General features: G+C 38.6%; 1 protein-coding gene and 1 pseudogene across 1 annotated transcript in view; one reads left to right on the top strand and one right to left on the bottom strand.

The window, feature by feature from the left end:
• The window catches only part of TBC1D12 (TBC1 domain family member 12), a 98,290-nt gene that overhangs the window by 31,594 nt on the left and 47,004 nt on the right, over nucleotides 1–19,692 (bottom strand). The window contains exons 3-4 of the mRNA XM_075533734.1: nucleotides 7,251–7,366; nucleotides 934–1,016 (exon numbers count right to left, since the gene is read on the bottom strand). Coding sequence (XP_075389849.1) covers nucleotides 934–1,016; nucleotides 7,251–7,366 — 199 coding nt within the window. The remainder of the gene's footprint in view (nucleotides 1–933; nucleotides 1,017–7,250; nucleotides 7,367–19,692) is intronic.
• LOC142429550 (small ribosomal subunit protein eS1 pseudogene) lies at nucleotides 5,409–6,748 on the top strand (annotated as a pseudogene).

Genomic DNA, 19,692 nt, shown 5'->3' with positions numbered 1-19,692 from the left:
TCCATCTTTTCTTCCAAAGCTCATCATTTCAGACTATCATCTATATATATTTCATTAGGTCTCTAGTATAGTTGTTGTGGAGGGTCTACGTAGCATGTCTTAGTTCACCATTTTGCCAGAAGTCAATAAAAGTCCTTTCAATGTCAATTAATTTCAATGCCATATTTATTCCAAAATTTAAAGAACCAAATTAATTTTTAAAAGAGCACAAAGACTTTGTGCATCTTATAACAGTATTTTGTGCACTTAAGTCAAAGGAAAAATATTTGGGTTTAATAAAGCAAACGTGTAGAGACACATATAGTTGTATAATATTTTCTAAAATGCATGCTTATCATGAACGAACAGCAGTTAGTTACTAGTTGCTACTATATTATACTTATTTTTTTAATTAGAGAAAGGAATTAAGTGACCTTACATACATTATGAGTGTACATCTATGTGCCTGGTAAAATGACACAATTGAGACTCTGGAAAGTCCTTAGAGAGATTTTAAGAGTCACTAAAACAAAATTTCATTTCAAATCATGTTCTTCCAGTCATATACAAAGCTATCTTAAATGCTGAAATTAAGTTTTAAAATATAAAAACCCCAAAGCCATAAAATTTCATTGAAAAGTTCATGAATATTTTTGTTTATAAATCCAAATAACAGCAGTCCAAAAGGTCCATGGAGTTACATGGTCCCATACAGACAGCCTGTCCCTTTCTCCTAATCTTAGTTTTATAAAACTACCTCCATAAAAATTACAATCCTGGTGTGTCATACCTCTTGTAGAACAAACATAGTTAGAAAATACAGTTGTTTTCTAAAAATATAGAATTCAGCATTCTCGTGAAAAACCAACTCAATTTCATCAACCATCTTCCTATTAAAATTAACCGAGACAAAATCAGTAAGTTAACTATACCATATGGAGTTAAATTTAATACCTCGTTTTTTAGCCTCAGCCACCATCTCATCATATTCTTGCCGGTGACGTAAAGCTTCTTCCACAGATTTGGCAGGAAGATTTCTAAAAAAAGAAAATTACTTAGGTGAAGCCAATCTTTAAAAGACTAATACTAAAAAAAGAGAGAGAGACTAATACTAAACTTATTAACTCCTTACTTTTTATAGCCATTTTACTACCAAAAGATCAGTACTGTCGAAAACCTAAGGAAGTCCATTAGGCATAAGAAAAATAATAGATGAAAATTTGTAGATATGAAATCTCTTAAAAGATAATAGGAAAGACTTAGAGAAAAAAATATGGTATGGAATTTGTAACTGGGCAATACAATAACAGAATGGTGAAGAGTGGGGATAGGAAGTATACTGATCTAACGCTCTTAATGTTGTATACAAAATGGCATTATGCTCCAGGAAGATAATTTGTGAATAGTTAAGAAGATACACACACATTGCAAATTCCAAAGAAACTACTGAAAAAGCACACAAAGGAGCATAAATGATTCTCTAATGGTAGGTGCAACTAAATGCTAAGAAAATACTCTGCCCAACAGTAGGCAAGACAGAAATAACAAACAGGGAAAACAAACAACAAATAACACAGGAGGGTGTTGTTAGGTGCCATCGAGTGGCTTCCGACTCATAGCGACCTATGGCCAACGGAAGGAAACCACTACCTGCTCCTTCCTTAAAATTCATGTTTGAGCCCACGGCTGCGGTCACTGTGTCAATGCACTTCATGGAGGGTCTTCTTTCTGGCTGACCCTCGCCCTCACTGAGCCTGCTGTCTTTTTCCAGAACTGGTGTCTCCTGGCAACAAATCTCATCCTCCCTTCTAGGAACATTCTGGCTATCCTTCTCTATAGATCTGTTTGTTGTTCTGACACCCCAAGTACTTTTAATATTCTTCTCCAATACCATGATTCAAATGCATCCATTCTTCTCCAGTCTTCATTACTGATTGTCCAGCGTTTCACATGCATACGAGGTGACTGAAATACCATGGCTGAGTCACAGGGGCTCAGTCTTCTGAGTGATATCGTTAATGCATATGGCAGGGTGCTCATCAGCCTTCTTCCAATCCTGATGTCACAGACACACAGTTTGCTCAGTATGCAAACTGAGTAAGTACAGTGAAGGAAATAATAGCTTTCACGAACACCTTTCCTGATTTTAACCCATGCAGTACCTCTTATTATGTTCCAATGGCTGCTCTTGGTCTACGTGCAGGTTCCCGATGAGCATAATTAAGCATTCTGGAACTCCCATTCTTTGCAATATTATCCATACTTTGCTACGATCCACACAGTTGAGTGCTTTTACACACTCAATAAAGAAAAACAAGGAAACCTCATTCTAGGGTTTTCTGCTTTCAGCCAACAGCCATCTGATGTCAGCAATAATATCCCTTGTTCCCTAGAGACACAGTGAGGGAACTGCGCCCAATCTAACCCCACCACCACAAGGTGTGCAACATAAAAGCAGGGGGAGCACAGCAAGGAAGTCCCGAGAGAAAACCAAAAATAGGTTTTGGGGCCAAGGTGTGGCACTCCATCTAACTCGACCAGAAAATACTCTAAAGGTCAATAAACAGACCTTGAACTATTTAGGCTTTTCTTTTTTTTTAGTCATTGGTTTTTTGTTGTTGTTTTGTTTTCTTTTGTCGCTTTGTCTTGCATTGTCTTGTTTTTGTGCATATTATTATCTCTGCAGGTCTATCAAGATCAGATAGGCAGGATAAACAATCTGGAGGAGAAAACAATGGGACCAACCCTTCTGGGAGGACATGGGAGAGGGGGAGGTAGGGAGAAAGGAAGTGGTGTTAACAAATCCAGAGACAAGGGAACAAGTGATCCAATAATAAGTAGCGAGAAAGATATAAGAGACCTGTAAGGCGTGATCAAGGGCAATGTAAGTGAGAGGAATTACTAAAACCCAAACGAATGCTGAGCATGATAGTGGGACAAGAAGATAGTAAAAGGAAATAGAAGAAAGAACTAGGAGGCAAAGGGCATTTATAGAGGTCTAAGTACAGGCATGTACATATGTAACTATATTTATATATGAGGATGGGGAAATAGATCTATGTGCATATATTTATAGGCTTAGTATTAAGGTAGCAGATGGACACTGGGCTTCCACTCAAGTATTCCCTCAATGCACTAACACTTTGTTCTATTAAACTGGTATTCCATGATGCTCACCTTCCCTATATGATTGCTGAAAACAAAGCGGGTGCATAAGCAAATGTGGTGAAGAAAGCTGATGGTGCCTGGCTATCAAAAGATACAGCATCCAGGGTCTTAAAAGCTTGAAGGTAAACAAGCAGCCATCTAGCTCAGAAGGCAACAAAGCCCACATGGAAGAAGCACACCAGGCTGCGTGATCATGAGGTATTGATGGGATCAGGTAACAGGCATCAAAGAACAAAAATCTTATCATTGTCAATGAGGGGGAGTGCGGAGTGGAGACCCAAAGCCCATCCTTAGGCAACTGGACATCCTCTTACAGAACGGTCATGGGGAGGAGACGAGCCAGTCAGGGTGTAATGTAGCAATGATGAAACATACAATTTTCCTCTAGTTCTTTCATGCTTCCTCCCCACTACTATCATAATTCTACTTTACATATACGGCTAGACCAGAGGATGTATACTGGTACAGATAGGAACTGGAAACACAGGGAATCCAGACAGATGAACCCCTCAGGACCAGTGCTGAGAGTGGCGATACCCGGAGGGTGGAGAGAAGGTGGAGTAGAAAGGGGGAACCAATCACAAGGATCTACATATAACCTCGCTGGGACAGACAACAGAAAAGTGGGTAAATGGAGACACTGGTCAGTATAAGACATGACAAAATAATAATAATTAAGAAATTATCAAGGGTTCGTGAAGGAGGGTGGGAAGAGAGGGGGAAAGTGAAGAACTGATATCAAGGACTGAAGCAAATGTTTTAAGAATAATGATGGCAACGAATGTACAAATGTGCTTGACACAATGGAGGTAAGCATGGATTGTGGTAAGAGTTGTACAAGCCCCCAATAAAATGATTTTTTAAAAAGAAAGCCTGTGATATAACTTCTTATAAATGTTCCTCTCTTCCCATATACTTCTCTTGATGTTTTCTGAAAACACCTACAGATAATGAGAATCATCCCATGAAAAATTAATTCCTGCTATTTGTTTAGTCAACAGAAGTATTCCAATACTGGCCTAACACTTTAAAAACCTTATTGTTGTGTTTGCTAGCTCATGGTCAACACTGCAGCCCATGATCATCTTGAAGCCTGAGTTAATGTAAAACATTTGTATATGACCCCCCCCCCCCGGATGTGAATTCCAGAGCAAAAGACACCTAATATCTATGTGTTTTGATTTCAAACAGGACACCATTAAGGCAGTCTGTGTTGACACTGACAGCCCTGATAGGGCTACCTTTTAATAAACGTCTCTTATTCTAACTTGCAGTTAGTGAACTGGCTCTGCTGCTCCAGGGCACCAACCTTATTAGAGGTAAGAAGGCTTTCAGCTCTGTTACAGACGTACAACCTCAGAAACCCACAGGAGCACTTCTAATTTTTCCCAGAGGGTCGCTATGTGTCAAAATCTACTTGAAGGCAATGAGTTTGGTCTGTTGTTTGCTTAGCTTCTTCATTAAAGAACATAAGTTGACTTCTCTCATAAGATGTCATGACTCTACTTGAGAAAATGCAATATTCTTTCGACAAAATCTTTTGTTTTAATTTCTCATGGAAGAGTGTTAGTTCCGTGTTTTCATTAAAGACAGTCTCTACCAAGAATGGAGTCTTTGAATTGCCCTGTTCTATTGTCCTCCCTGACCAGCCTACTGCCACTGAGTCAATTCCAACTTACACAGACCCCACAGGGCAAAACAAAACTGTTCTCCATGGTTTTCAAGGATAAAAAACCTACTTTAAGACTACTAACCCAACTTGGAACCAACTAGGCCAAGAAGACTCCTCTCTCACTGGCAACAAGTTTGAAACAAAACTTTTGACATGTTTTCATAACTAAATTTCGGAAAAGCCTTTCCAAGGGAATAATGAATACTTATAAATTCATCTAGTCCTAATAAAATAGTATCAGAATAGCAGTTCTTAAGAATGAAGAGATTATACATATGCACGTGTGTGTGTGTGTGTGTGTGTGTGTGTATTATTCTCCCTTTCTTGTCTTGAAATGTCTACAAATGATTTAACTGTATTTGGCTTCAGATCCTTTTATTATGCTTGAGATAGTTTGTGGAAAAACCTGCAGACCAAAAAAAAGCAATCAAGGAGTTTTACACTGGAAGCAAAGAGAACGCTAGCAGAAGAATAGACTCGGAGAGCCCATGGAAGGAGAAAAGGAGTTAAGAACCAAGTGGTATTCATGGAAAAGTTAGGTTAGGGGGAAAAGGAGGAATGGAAACAGAAAACATAGGGATCATGTAGGATGAGTGGTGTTACATTGAGCAAGGATGAAATGAATGAGATGAAACAATGTGAATGAATTGTGGAACATAAAACTGATGTTCTGCTATAGCCTTCCCCTAAATCACACACACAAAAGTTTTGTTTTTCCGAAAGTTTTAAAAACAAAGAAAATTAATCAAGTGATCTGCTAGAGGGGAAGTATCTGGTTTGATAACAAATCAGTGTCAGTAAACTAAGAAGCAATAGCTATGGATGTAATAAAGATAAGATGAAAAGAGATAAGAAAAGAAAAAAATAAAAATGTTTTGTTAGGTATTAAAGTGTTTAGCCAAGAAAAGAAGAGTAGGCCTTTTGGCTCTCTGCACGACGCCACGGCGGTTGGCAAGAACAAGCGCCTTACCAAAGGTGGCAAAAAAGGAGCTGAGAAGAAAGTGGTTGATCCGTTTTCTAAGAAAGATTGGTGTGATGTGAAAGCACCCGCTATGTTCAATATAAGGAATATCGGGAAAACACTAGTCACCAGGACTCAAGGAACCACAATTGCATCTGATGGCCTCAAGGGTGAGTTTTTGAAGTGAGCCTTGCTGATCTACAGAACGACGAGGTTGCCTTTAGGAAACTTAAGTTAATGACCGAGGATGTTCAGGGCAAAAACTGCCTGACCAACTTCCACGGCATGGCCTTACGCGGGACAAGATGAGCTCCATGGACAAGAAATGGCAGACCGTGATTGAAGCTCATGTTGATGTCAAGACTACCAATGGGTTATAAAAAGAGGTCTTGATGCAAAGGGTTTAAGTGGAGAGCAAATGCTTTGAAAATGATTAGCGCAAAGAATGTACAGATGTGCTTTATACAACTGATGTATATATATGTATGGATTGTGATAAGAGTTGTATGAGTGCCTAATAAAATGTTTAAAATATAAAGACTACCGATGGGTATCTACTTCATCTGTTCTGTGTTGGTTTTACTAAAAAACACAATAATCAGATTCGGAAGATCTCTTATGCTCAGCACCAGCAGGTCCGTCAAATCAGAAAGAAAATCATGGAAATCATGACCCGAGAGGTGCAGACAAAACACTTGAAAGAAGTGGTCAATAAACTGATTCCAGACAGCATTGGGAAAAAAGACATAGAAAAGGCTTGCCAGTCTATTTATCCTCTCCATGGTGTTTTTGTCAGAAAAGTAAAGGTGCTGAAAAAGCCCAAGCTTGAATTAGGAAAACTCATGGAGCTTCATGGTGAAGGTGGCAGATCTGTAAAAACTCCTGGTGATGAGGCAGGTGCAAAAATGGAACAAGCTGACGGCTATGAGCCACCAGTTCAAGAATCTGTTTTTAAAATTCGGACTTAATGTTAACAAATAAAAGATCTTATTGTGAAAAAAAGAAGAGTAATTGATCTATCATCTTAATACAGGTTTCAGTAGGGTTGAAAAAGAAACAAATAAAAAGCCAATATTTTATATATTATATATTGGATCACGAAACCCAACCCACTGCTGTACAGCCAATTCTGACTCAAAGTGACCCTACGGACAGAGTAAAACTGTCCCACGGGTTTCCAGGGCTGTGCATCTTTACAAGAGCAGAAAGCCTAGCCTTTCTCATGTGGAGTGGCTGGTGGGTTCAAACTGCTAACCTTGTCGTTACCAGCCTAGCACATACCCTACTATGCCACTAGGGTTCCAGGTTGGCTCATAGACTCCTGAAATTTCCTTATAAGGTTTGGTCTTCAATAAATTCTTCCCCTATTAAAGCACACAGGGCTTAATTTTATATTTAAAACTAAAATAAAAGTAAACAAAAATAAATTTAAATGAAAAACAATTCCTAAGTGATTATTAGAGCACTTACGATGGTCGATCCTCAAGAATCAGAGCAGTGGTAGAAAGTGGCTCAAACTCAAAATTCTTACGTCTTGAAGACTGAGGTGGTGGTTTACAGGTCCTCCCTGTTCGTGCTTCATATTCCTAAATTAAATAAAAATAAACTTTATCCAGAGATTTTCCCAATTTTCACTATGGATTAAATCTGTATTCTTAAACATATTAACCTTTAATAAATTGGGAATACATACAATTTTTACATTGTTTTGATTAAGATATTACGTAAGGAATATAATTCGCTTTCCCCCCTTCAATCTAAATTATGTATTTATGTTACATACAAAATATCAAGGTATGTTAAGAGAGGAGTGATACAAAACTGCTACATTAAGTAAGTAAGGTTTTAGGGAGAAGTTTTTGATTGCCTTGTATGTATCAGCCATCCATGTTTACACAGCTATCCTGTATCCACATCACTGGTGAAAATGTTGAAACAAAACACAGATAATCTAGCTTTGATGATCTGAACTTAATCAATGAGATTATTGAATTTGTAATGAAATGCTAGCTTTGAATTTCAACCGACTATATAAAACCTAACAATTACAACAGCATCTAAAACCTACTCTCAGTTGAAACACTTCAATTTATCTCACCTAAAAATATGTCCAATGACTGTCAAGTGCTTCACTAAGATTAAGATACTTTTTTTTACAGTAATTGTCTATCCAAACTGACAACCCTATTGAAAGAAATAAAGTTAATATGGCCAGATGTATTCTTGGTGGACTCACTTAATTTTTAAATTTTTGTTAAGACTATTTTTTAATAAATGTTCACAAACTTGTACATTTGTCGATTTGTATTAGAAATTTGGAAAAGATCAATAACAAGCTTATAGTCATTTTAGTTCAAGAATCCAGGCTTTCCCCCTTAAAAAAAAAAGGGGGGGGGGAATCAAGCTATAATTTGATAATCTATTATAGCAATTTTCTTTTTCTATGAAATTCTCAGAAAGTATTAAATTATTTCATGAACAGAGAAGCATATCTAATGGAAGCTAGAGAGAGCATGAATTTAAAGTTTTTAAAAGTTGAATGTACTTACGAAGAAGTGCTTCACTTCTTAGATGGCTACCAGTCGTGTCTATATTTCTTATCATGCCACTATATCTTTTCTATCTTTCCTACTAAACCATAGAGTTGCAAACCATGAACTGATGCTTCCATACCTCTTAAAATTCTACAATCTTCTTGTAGCTTATTCCTGATATATAACTTTTAAAAACAATTTATGTTGTTGTCTTACACATGTTACTATAAACTTTATCTTAATTTGTGGTTCCTGCTACTGTTCATAAAGGTTTGCATATATGTTTATTAATTATCTTTAGTCATGTATCCCTCTTTCAAACCACTAAAATTATGTGCTGTTAATTTGAGTTTCCTTATAAAACCACATTTGGCTTTAGAGCTTCTCAATTCTCAAATTAGTTAAGATTGTGTATACTCATTTTAATTAACTCTCAAAGAACCACAGTCTTTCATGGAGTACTACAAAACCACAGAGACCTATGCTAAACAAAAATACCAATATGTGAAGTTATTGTGCAAAGCTCCATCCTCCATTTGTGTTATACCCTCTGAAGCTGGTATTTTGATCTCTTAAACCTCTGAAGAATTCTGTATGCTTCAAAATGGCAGTTTGACCATCCTCAAGTGCCTAAAATCATGATTTATTAAAATATTCTTTGAGTTCAGGGTACAAAAATGTCTGAAGGGACAGTATCAGGACTGTAGAGTGCATAGAGCAAGTTTTTTCAAACAAACTTGTCCTACGATAGCATTTGCTGCCTCGGAGAATGAGCAAGTGTACTGTCATGATCAAAAAGAAATCCCTCCCTGCAGTCAGAGAACATAGGTCTCCTCCCCTGAGAGTTCCCCTGAGCATAGGCTTGGGTCCCTGTCACTGAAAAGATACTGATTTGTCAAAAGTACTGATACTGATACTGACTCCCACACTAACACCTGTGCTGACAGGCCTTCTCAGCCCGTTATTGTGACCTGGCTCCCCACTGTGCCCACAGCTTTCCAAGCAGGAGTGGAGATGGACATCAGACCTTTGTAAGAAACTCAGACCAGGCATTTCAGATTGAGTTTAACTTCATGTACACGAACTCCTCTTTGAACACGATGCCTCGTGTAGATGGACTACTACTGAAGTTCTCCCATAGTAGGGGATAAGAAGTCTTTACTTTTTTGGACTGGGGGTAGTACTCCGCTGCAGAAGAGGTTCCCAGCAGATATGAACATGGATTTATGAAAGATCTTCCTTGTGGATCCATGTCACCTAGTGGTGAGAGGACCCGTGAAAGACTCCCATCTGTCCTGCAGAACCCACCACAAAGGAAAACATTATCCCTGCTAGAGTACCAAAATTGGAAACAAGAAGCCAAAGAGTTTGCTGATATGAGAGTCAACTGCATACAGAGCAAAAAGCAAGTCTGCAGGAGCTGGGAAAAGCAGCAGTACTGCAGGGTCCCGCACTGGTGCTCACAGTATGCAGGGACCCTCAGCCCAAGTTCCATCTTCCCCTCACAAAAAAATTCTCCCCATCTCATTCCTGTGTGTCCCATTTGGAGGTAATAAGCCCATCAGATTCCAGACTCGGTGTCTCAGTTCAACAGTCCAAGCTCTAGGTCATCACTGCGACCAGACTTATGGACATCAGTCAGCCCAGTGCTGGGCAGGCAGCTGCCTATCAGACCTTTAGGGTAGCCGAGGTTTCCAATTCACAGCACTAGCTACGTCATGGGAGTGGGGGTGTGCACCCGTTTTGACTGCAGCCACTATAGGGACCAGGAGTAAAGGTTCAAATAGGACTTTCCTAAGGCTTCTAGATTGCACAAATAGAACTGAATGAGCCCACAGCGGCTGCCTCTGGATCCCATGATGAGCATATTGCTAGAAGAGAGAGACACGGTGCCAGAGGACTGGGTCTGGTCAACAAGAAACAAGATTTGGCAAAGATGTAAATTTTGTCTGAAGCAGAGATTATACAGAAGTTTCTCCCAGTTGTTAAAACCATACATTGTTGATAAGCAAATGGTGCTTGGGTTAGCAATGGTTCTAAGGGCAATGAGTTGTGTTGAAATCTCCATCTCCCATCTTGCCTATAGCCTGTAGTCTCTTGTACAGTGAGGATATCCTTTTACTTTTGTCCCCAAAGGAAAAAAAGGGAGGGGGGAGGTAGCCTATCTTAAAGCCCCAAGACATCTGAGTAGTGTTATGGTTTTATACACAAGGAAAAAAGGTAAGTATATAAATGTTCCCCTTGAAACAATCACTCCATAAGGAGTTGATATAGCCAAGGTATAGTTACCAAAAATATTCTCAAGGCTTTTCTTTAAAATCACCAAGAAACAACGAAGCTTGGAGCATTCTGATTGAGGGGTGCCTGGCTTTCTGAAGTTGAGCTATTGATCAAATCTTTACTACTCAGGAGATTATCTTAGTATACTTTCTGTACCCCAGCTGATATCATTCCACCCCTTAACCTCCATTTCCCAGCTCAGAAAGCCGTGAAGCATACACGCAACAGAAACAGTGAATGACACACGGTGATGGGCCAGATACAGTGCTCTTTACCAGCCTTTGGCAATACAATTGATTAGGAAGGACCCCAAGCGGTTTGGTAATTTAAAAATTCCCTCAGGGTAAACTTTCCAGACTTTCCCTCACCAATGCAGTTTCAAATTTGCTTAAAATTTCTTGCTAATAATCCCTCATGCTTGTCGCGGTCCTTCAAAGAAATCTATCTTCAAAGATTTCTCCTTTGGAATTTTCCCAAAGAGGCACTATAGCCTTCTGAATTAGCCTCTCTAACCCAGTTTACTACCAAGAGAACTTGTCTGCAGCTCTTCACTGGGCACAGAGACACGTTTAAAGTTGTTTGTTTGGAATAAAAGTGTGCATCATTTTTGAATGTACAAACAAGAGGCTCAGTGTTGATGCTTTTTGGCTGAAACTGGTGGAGCATTGAGGAGACGACTGAAGCTGACCTCACCTCACTGGGTATATTCAACTTTAGGTAAATAAACATCTTTGCCTTCGCAAGCTTCTGGCTCCATGGGGCCAAAAGCATAACGCGAAGAGCAGCTTTATCAAAGAATTGATCTTTCTTCCCATCGGTGTTTTAAGCAAGACTGAAGCTAACGAAGATGATTTCATGGTACAAATCATAACTGGAAACAAGTCTCAGCTTTCTCAATACAAAACAGTGAGTTTTAAGATGTGCTGAGCCAGTTCAATTTACAGCAGAGAAGTTCTCAGAGGTCAGCTCAGAAGGTTAATGGTGACTGGATTTTGGTATTCCAAAAGGGTAATTCTGACCAGATTTTCTTGAAGGATGTAGACCAATCACAGGGGGTTGTCAGAAATACCATATATGCTCAAATATAAGCCAACCCGAGTATAAGCCTAGGTACCTAATTTATTACCTGGGAAACCAGAAAAACTGATTGACTCAAGTATAAGCCTAGGGTAGAAAATGCAGAAGCGATTGGTGAGTTTCAATAATCAAAACAAATGAAAATAAAATTACCAAAAATTGAGATATCAGTGGGGTAATGTTTTCAAATATTTATTTTAAATAAAAAACATAAATAAAAGGACAAGTCATTGAACATTAGTAAACCTGCACAGTAAGTGGAAAATAGGTTCAACAAAAACAATAAGGTATCAACAATGATACCTAAGAGTACTATTTCCTGAGCTCAATGAGCAACCAAGCTAAAATGTAGAGTTAAAATCCTTCAAAACTGGATTCCTCATCATCATCCGTATCCCAATGCAGAGCTTCAGCTGGTGTGAGGTCATCATAGACGCTGTCCTCACTGAGATCACCGTCATCACCATCACTGCTGTCTTCCCTGCCATCCATAGCATTACTAATACTACATTTCTGGAAGGCACGTCATACCATGTCTTCTGGAATGTCTTCCCAGGCATCTCGAACCCACTTTGCTATTAACTCTATGTCAGGCTTCATGAGATTTCCTCCTTTTGTTAGTTGGGCTTGACCAGATGACATCCATTCATGCCACATCCTTTGCATGCGATCCTTAAAAGGCTTATTCAGATATATCCAGAGGCTGCAGTACAGATATAAGCCCACCTGGAATAACGGTTAATGTAACTTTACTAGATTTTGCCAATTTTTTAATGTCATCCTATAGGTGGGCTCTGAACATATCCCAAACAAGTAACGATGGCTTTTTCTTTAAGGCTGCTCCTGGCCGTCAGTTTCAAATTTCTTCCAGCCATTTTTCTGTTTCGTCTTCATCCATCCAGCCTTTAACATGTGCACGCACAGTAATTCTTGATGGGAAATTGATCTTTTTAGGCAAGGTCTTTCTTTTAAAAATAATGACAGGACGCAGCTTAGTTCCATTAGCCAAACATGACAGAAGAACTGTGTGTTTTTTTTTTCATTTCCTGTGGCTTTGAGAAAAATGTTTTTTTTTTCTCCTAAAGTTGCCACAGTTCTGTTGCTTGGAAGATCAAAAGTCATGGCAGTTTCATCCTTATTCCCAGTATCTGCCAGGTCATAATGATAAATCCTTCTTTGTTTTATATAATACATGACTGGAATGACATAATTTTTTCTTCAAGGTCTTGTGGTAATTTCTGAGAAATCTTTGTTCTTTGTCTCAAAATATAGTAGGCCAAACCTATTCATGAAGCGGGTACACCAACCTGCTGATGCAGCAAATTTTTCAATGCCTGGTGCTTTATATTTGTCATCCTTAGCCATTTGTAGAGCATGAATGCGGATTCCCATGCGTGTTATGCAGTAACCATTTTGACGACACTCCTTAACCCATTTATGCAATTCACTCTCTAGAGCCCCATAAAAAGACGTTAAACCACGACGAGCTTTTTTAGCTTTTGGAATCTGTTCCAAGTCAGCCTTCATTTTCCGCCACTCCCTCACTTGCTTTTCATCAACTGAGAATTTCCTACTTGCAATACTGTTATTGCTCTCTTCTTATCTTGACACACCTTCATTTTGAAACCAGCCTCATATGACCGGTGTTTTTGTTTTGGTTCAAGAGCATCCATTTCTAATAGGATAAAAGAACAAGACTTTGAAAAGGAACTTTCATGGTAATGCCCCCCTCCCAGCCCCACCGCAATGTGTTAGCCTAGAGGAGGGCAGGGGAGTCCGTGCGGGGTGGGGGAGATGCAGGATGTGAAATTAACACAGAGACCAGAAGGGAGAGACAGAGTGCAGCCACAGACACAACCTTACCAGTTCAACTGCTGGGCATAAGCGAATCACTATGGGTGCTTCTGCGAATTGGAGCCATCCATGTCATAGGATGGCTCTGATTGGTTAGATGTGAGTAAACAAACATTCAAAGCACTGCAGTGTCAGCGGGGCTTTGAATGAACAGCGGAGAAACGGCAATCAGCCGCGAGATAACCGGTACTCATCCCTTTACCTCGGGGAGGGGGGGCAGCGAAATGTTACACCTCACTGGGGTACCACTGACCCGTGTATAAGCTGAACCCCAGTTTTTCAGCACATTTTTTGTGCTGAAAAACTCGGCTTATACATGAGTATATTCGGTACGTTTTTTGAAAACTGCCCCCAAAAGCCCCCTCAAACTCCCTGCCATTGAGTCAATGCTGACTCATAGCAACCCCTCTGTGGTTTTCCAGGACTAACTGCTTCAAAGCCCAGTGTTTCTCCAGAGGAGCTGCTGGTGGTTTCAAAATGCCAACCATGCAGATCACAGCCCAATGTGTAACCACTCCACCATGAGAAGAGAAAAAATCTGAAAAACAATATATATACCAAAGTGCTTGATACAATTGATGTATGGATTGTTATTAAGAGCCTCCAATAAAATTATTTATGGGGGGGTGAAGAAAAAGCCTAAAAATATACACCAAAGAATTCTTTTCCATCATGAAATGCACTCGTTCATTCTTCTAGGGTATTAAATGCTGCCCTCCATCATCATTGGAAAATTGCCTTATCTACCATCCCCAAAGAGAAAGGCAGTCAACAAGATGGGTTAACATAGTGCCTATAACAATGAGCTCAAATATAAAAATTATGATAGAGTAGGATCAAGTAATTAAAAAAATCATTTTATTGGGGGCTTATACAGTTCTTATCACAATCTATACATATATCCATTGTGCCAAGCACATTTACACATATGTTGCCATCATCATTCTCAAAACATTCTCTTTCTACTTGAGCCCTTGGTATCAGTTTGCTTTTCTCTCTTCCTCCCCCTCATGAAAGCTTGAAAATTTATATATTATTTTTCATGTCCAATATTTTGTTTTACACTGGTGGGCTATGAGTCCAAACTACTTTATGGCACTAATAACAACATAAAAACCAGAATAAGAAAGTAGGTATCAAGCATCCTAACAACCATAATTCCAGTAGGGAAGGTGTGAGGAGAAGGTTATTTGAGGAAATACTGAGTAAACAGTTGACAAATTTTATGTTAACTACAACCCATGAGTCCCAAGAAAGTCAACAAATCCTAAGAAACACAGAAATAAAGCCACACAAATGCATTTCATAAACAAATTAATTAAAACTAGGTTAGAAAGCTTAAAAAGAAAAACCAGTTATACAAAAAGAACCAAAATGAAATTACATTTAACATCAGAAACTATGCAAGTCAGCAGGCAATAAAAAACCTTTAAATTTGATGAAACAAAAACAAAAATGGGATAGACTACAGATAACTTATTGGCTTAGAATTATATACCAAGAGAAAAAAAAATTTTTTTTCAGAAAATAATTTTTTTTTTCAGTAAAAAGCTGAGTACATTATATACTCGAGTATAAGCCAACCTGTATATCCTCTGAGGCACCTAATTTTACTACAAAAACTGCATTAAAAATGTGCTGGAAAAAGTATATAAGTATATATGGTGAACTTTTTTTGGTAGACCAACATTACAAGATACTCTACAGAAAAAATTTTAAGCAAGAATGCATGACATGGTATCAGGCATCAAAGAACAAAATATATCATTGTGAATGAAGGGGAGTGCGGAATGGGGACCCAAAGACCATCTGTAGGCAACTGAACATCCCCTTACAGAAGGGTTGTGGGGGAAGAGATGAGCCAGGGAAGGTGCAGTGTAGCAACGATAAAACATACTACTTTCCTCTAGTTCTTGAATGCTTCCTTCTCCCCACTATCATAATCCCAATTCTACCTTACAAATCCAACAAGACCAGAAGATGTACGCTGTACAGATAGGAACTGGAAACACAGTGAATCCAAGACAGATGAACCCCTAAGGACCAGTGTTGAGAGTGGCAATACCAGGAGGGTGGAGGGAAGGTGGGGTAGAAAAGGAGAAGTGATCACAAGGATCTATATAGAACCCCTTCCCTGGGGGACGGACAACAGAAAAGTGGGTGAAGGGAGACATGAAAAAAAAATTATAAATTATCAAAGGTTCGTGAGGGAGGGGTGGGAGAGAGAGGTAAAAAATGAGGAGCTGAAACCAAAGGCTCAAGTAGAAAGCAAATGTTTTGAGAATGACGATGGCAAAAAATGTACAAATGTGCTTGACACAGTGGATGGATGTATGGATTGTGATAAAGAGTTTTATGAACCCCCCAATAAAATGATTTTTCAAAATATTACGTCCAATGAACTGATACCAAGAGCTCAAGTAGAAAGAAAATGTTTTGAAAGTGATGAGGGCAACAAATTTATAAATGTGCTTGACATATTGTATATATGTATGGATTGTGATAAGAGCTATAAGAACCTCCAATAAAACGATTAAAAAAAATACATGACATGAAAGTTCAAAGAAATAAAAAGCGCTAGAATATGGATTAATTTTTTTCTATTTTTAACTTTTAAAATATTTGACTATTTAAAGCAAAAATAATACCAACAATTGTGGCTTAGGTGGGTGGAAGACCCATGAGGCTTCCAGAGATATCGCCACAGGGCCTGCAGAGTCAGAACTCTATTCCTACTAATGCTAGCGTTTTACTTTCCTTTTCCAGCGGCTTAACTTACAAAAAAGCGGTGTTTAAAGCCAATATTGTATCATAGTGCTGAAATCCTGACACAAATCAAGGCAGTAGAGTCAAATTGTAATACTTTTATTTAAAAGAACAGCTCAGGAGAAACTACAATTATTCAGAATTGAGTCTTTGGCAAATATTTTCTCAAAATTAGAAGTCAATCCTTCATCTCTGTGGTACGAGTCCCAACAAAAACTAACAAATGAACTAAATCATAAGACAACCAACAAATTCAAATTGAGGGGTGTGTCACAGAATACCCGGTCAGTACATATAAGAGTCAAGAGCCCTAAAAGAAGACTACAACACTGTCAAAGGCAGGAAGACACTAAGGAGACATGATAACAAAATATAGTATAATATCTTGAATTCGGTCTTCAAACAGAAAAGGGTATTTGCTTGGACTGAGGGCTGGGATACTCCAATGGGAGAGGAAGCAGAGAGGGGCCACCCTGGGGCTGTAAAAGTGGCTGACACTAGACCTGGGGTGGAACTCCTGGTTGGGCAGGTGTGCAATGGAAAGGGCCCCAGAGTCACCATATATTTAGCACCTCGATGCAGGATATGCACTTGAAAGAATTGATAGATGCACCAATCCCCACGCTCTGTGTAAACAGAGCTCATGCCATTGAGAGCTCCAACAGTGTAGGGCAACCAGTCATGGGGTGTGGCTGGAAGCAAGCCTGTACTAGGATAGACTATTCATATCAAGATCAACTTGAATTCTGTGTCATTGGAAAACTGTTGTTGATATCAATGCAATGGCCTTATGTATACCCCAGAAGGATGATTGACAATGTTTTTTCCTTTTTGTTTCTTTGGGTTTTTGTTCTTCTGCCTTTTGTTTCTGGTCTTGGTTTTATTTTTTTTCCCCTTTGTTTGTTTGCTGGTTGGTTGCTGTTTTTAGTTTTGTGAGGTTTTGTTTTGACCGCTAAAGTAAACCAGAGTCAGAGAGGAGTGGAGCCAGTCAAGGTGCAATGTATTCCTAAATGCTTCCCCGCCCTTGTTCCCCCCCACCCCACCCAACTATCATGATCCGAATTCTACCTTGCAAGTCTGGTTAGACCAGAGGATGTACACTGGTACAGATAGGAACTGGAAACACAGGGAATCCAGGGCGGATGATCCTTTCAAGACCAGTGGTATGAGTGGCGATACTGGGAGGGTAGAGGGAGAGTGGGTTGGAAAGAGGGAACCGATTACAAGGATCTACATGTGACCTTCTCCCTGGGGGACGGACAACAGAAAAGTGGGTGAACGGAGATGTCGGACAGGACAAGATAGGACAAAATAATAATTTATAAATTATCAAGGGTTCATGAGGGAGGAGGCAGAGGGGAAGGAGGGGAAAAAATGAGGACCTGATGCAAAAAATTAAAAAATAAAGTAAACCAGAGTCCTGTGTAACCTGTGGACAATCAAATGGATTCTGGGATTACACTTAACCCTAGTCCCTATCCCAAAACAGTTAATTCTGATAACATGACCCTGCTTAGTACTCACCTTGAAGATAAGGGCACTAGAGCAAAGTGTGGTGAAGAAAGCAGATGGTGCCCAGCTATCAACTGAAATAGGGAGGGTAAGGGGATTTGGGAACAAACAAGGAATCAGGGAACTGGGGAGTGAACAATGGAACTGGGTGTGACTATGTATATGCAACTCATTTTAAAAATGACTTAACCATGGATGTGTATAATTTGCAAATACTCTATCAAGAAAACCACTTTTAAAATGTTGATATAATGTGGAAAATGTAGCCAATGTCATTAAACAATAACTGTAGAAATTGTTTAATGGGCTCCTACCTTGCTATGTAAACTCTCACCAAAACACACAAAATATTTTTTTTAAAAAGAAAAGGGGATTTGTACAAACTGGTGAAATGATATATTGAGTCTGAAGTTTATTTAAAAGTAGTGTACTAAAATTAGTTTCTTGGCTTTGACAAGTGGCCTGGATAATGAAAAACATTAACATTATGGGAAACTGGAAGAGAGGTATACAGTAACTCTGTGCTATCTCTAGTCTTCCAAAAGATAAAAGAGGAAGAAATCCTTCCTAACTCATTCTAGGAAATGTTAACTACCCTCATAACAAAGTTAGACAAAAACACCATAAAAGGGCTGGAAAGGGGGAACGGATTACAAGGATCTACATATAACTTCCTCCCTGGGAGATGGACAACAGAAAAGTGGGTGAAGAGAGACGTCGGACAGTGCAAGATATGACAAAATAAAAATTTATAAATTATCAAGGGCTCATGAGGGAGGGAGAAAAAAGGGGAATTGATACCAGGGGCTTAGGCGGAGAGCAAGTGTTTCGAGAATGATGAGGGCAATGAATGCACAAATAGATTGTGATCAGAGTTGTATGAGCCCCTAATAAAATGATTTTTTTTAAACCCTTCATAAGAAAAAACAAACACTATAAGAAAATTATTGATCAATATCCCTTATGAATATAGATGCAAACATTCATAATGAAATATTAGAATTCAATACCACATTTCAAAGATATACACATCATGATCAGTGAGGTTTATTTGAGGAAACTAAGAGCAGTTTAGCCTTTGACTATTAATCAATGTTTATACTACATTAACAGAACAAACGATAACTATGTACAGAAGTGACATTTGACAAAATCCAACATCCTTTCTGCATAAATATAGTCAACAAACTCAGAATATATGGGAAATTCCTAAATATGATCTAAGGAATTTATGAAACACAGCTAGCATTACACTCAATGAAAAAAGATAGTTTTCCATCAGGAAGAAGACATAGATGCCTGCTTTCACCACTGCTATTCAATATCACACTAAAAGTCATAGCCAGAGCAATTTGGTATGAAAAGAATTTAAAAGTATCTGTATTCGGAGGAAGTATAGCTATCCTGGTTTGCAGATTATATGATTTTATAGAAGGAACATCCAAAATAATTCACAAGAAAGTTATTAAAACTAATACATAATTTCAGCACAATAGTAGGATACAAATTCACCAAGTAAATGAAGTAATTCAATAGGGAACAGTATCTTCAAAAAGTAGTACTAAAACAATGGATCTACACTTGGTAAAGAGCGAATTGCATCCATAACTCACACCATACAAAGGTAAGTTAAAAAAAGTATCACTATAAAATTATAGAAACTTTTACTAAACAAAAATATCAAAATCTGAAGTTATTATTGCTTGACCTATCTTCCATTTCAGTCTATAGCTGACTCTAGCCCTTCCCCCTAAAAAATTCCATGCTCTTCAATTTATATCATATTACAGTATCAGTTTAGGCATCCTCTAAGGACTTCTGGGTAGACTAGAGAAACAAATCCATGGACACACATGTGTATAAGAAAGAGATTTATATACAAGAGCAAT

Source organism: Tenrec ecaudatus, chromosome 16 (assembly GCF_050624435.1).
Source record: "Tenrec ecaudatus isolate mTenEca1 chromosome 16, mTenEca1.hap1, whole genome shotgun sequence".
Classification (NCBI taxonomy): Eukaryota; Metazoa; Chordata; class Mammalia; order Afrosoricida; family Tenrecidae; genus Tenrec; species Tenrec ecaudatus.
The sequence above is the reverse complement of the archived record's forward strand: the minus strand, read 5'-3'. Positions and strand labels throughout refer to the sequence as shown.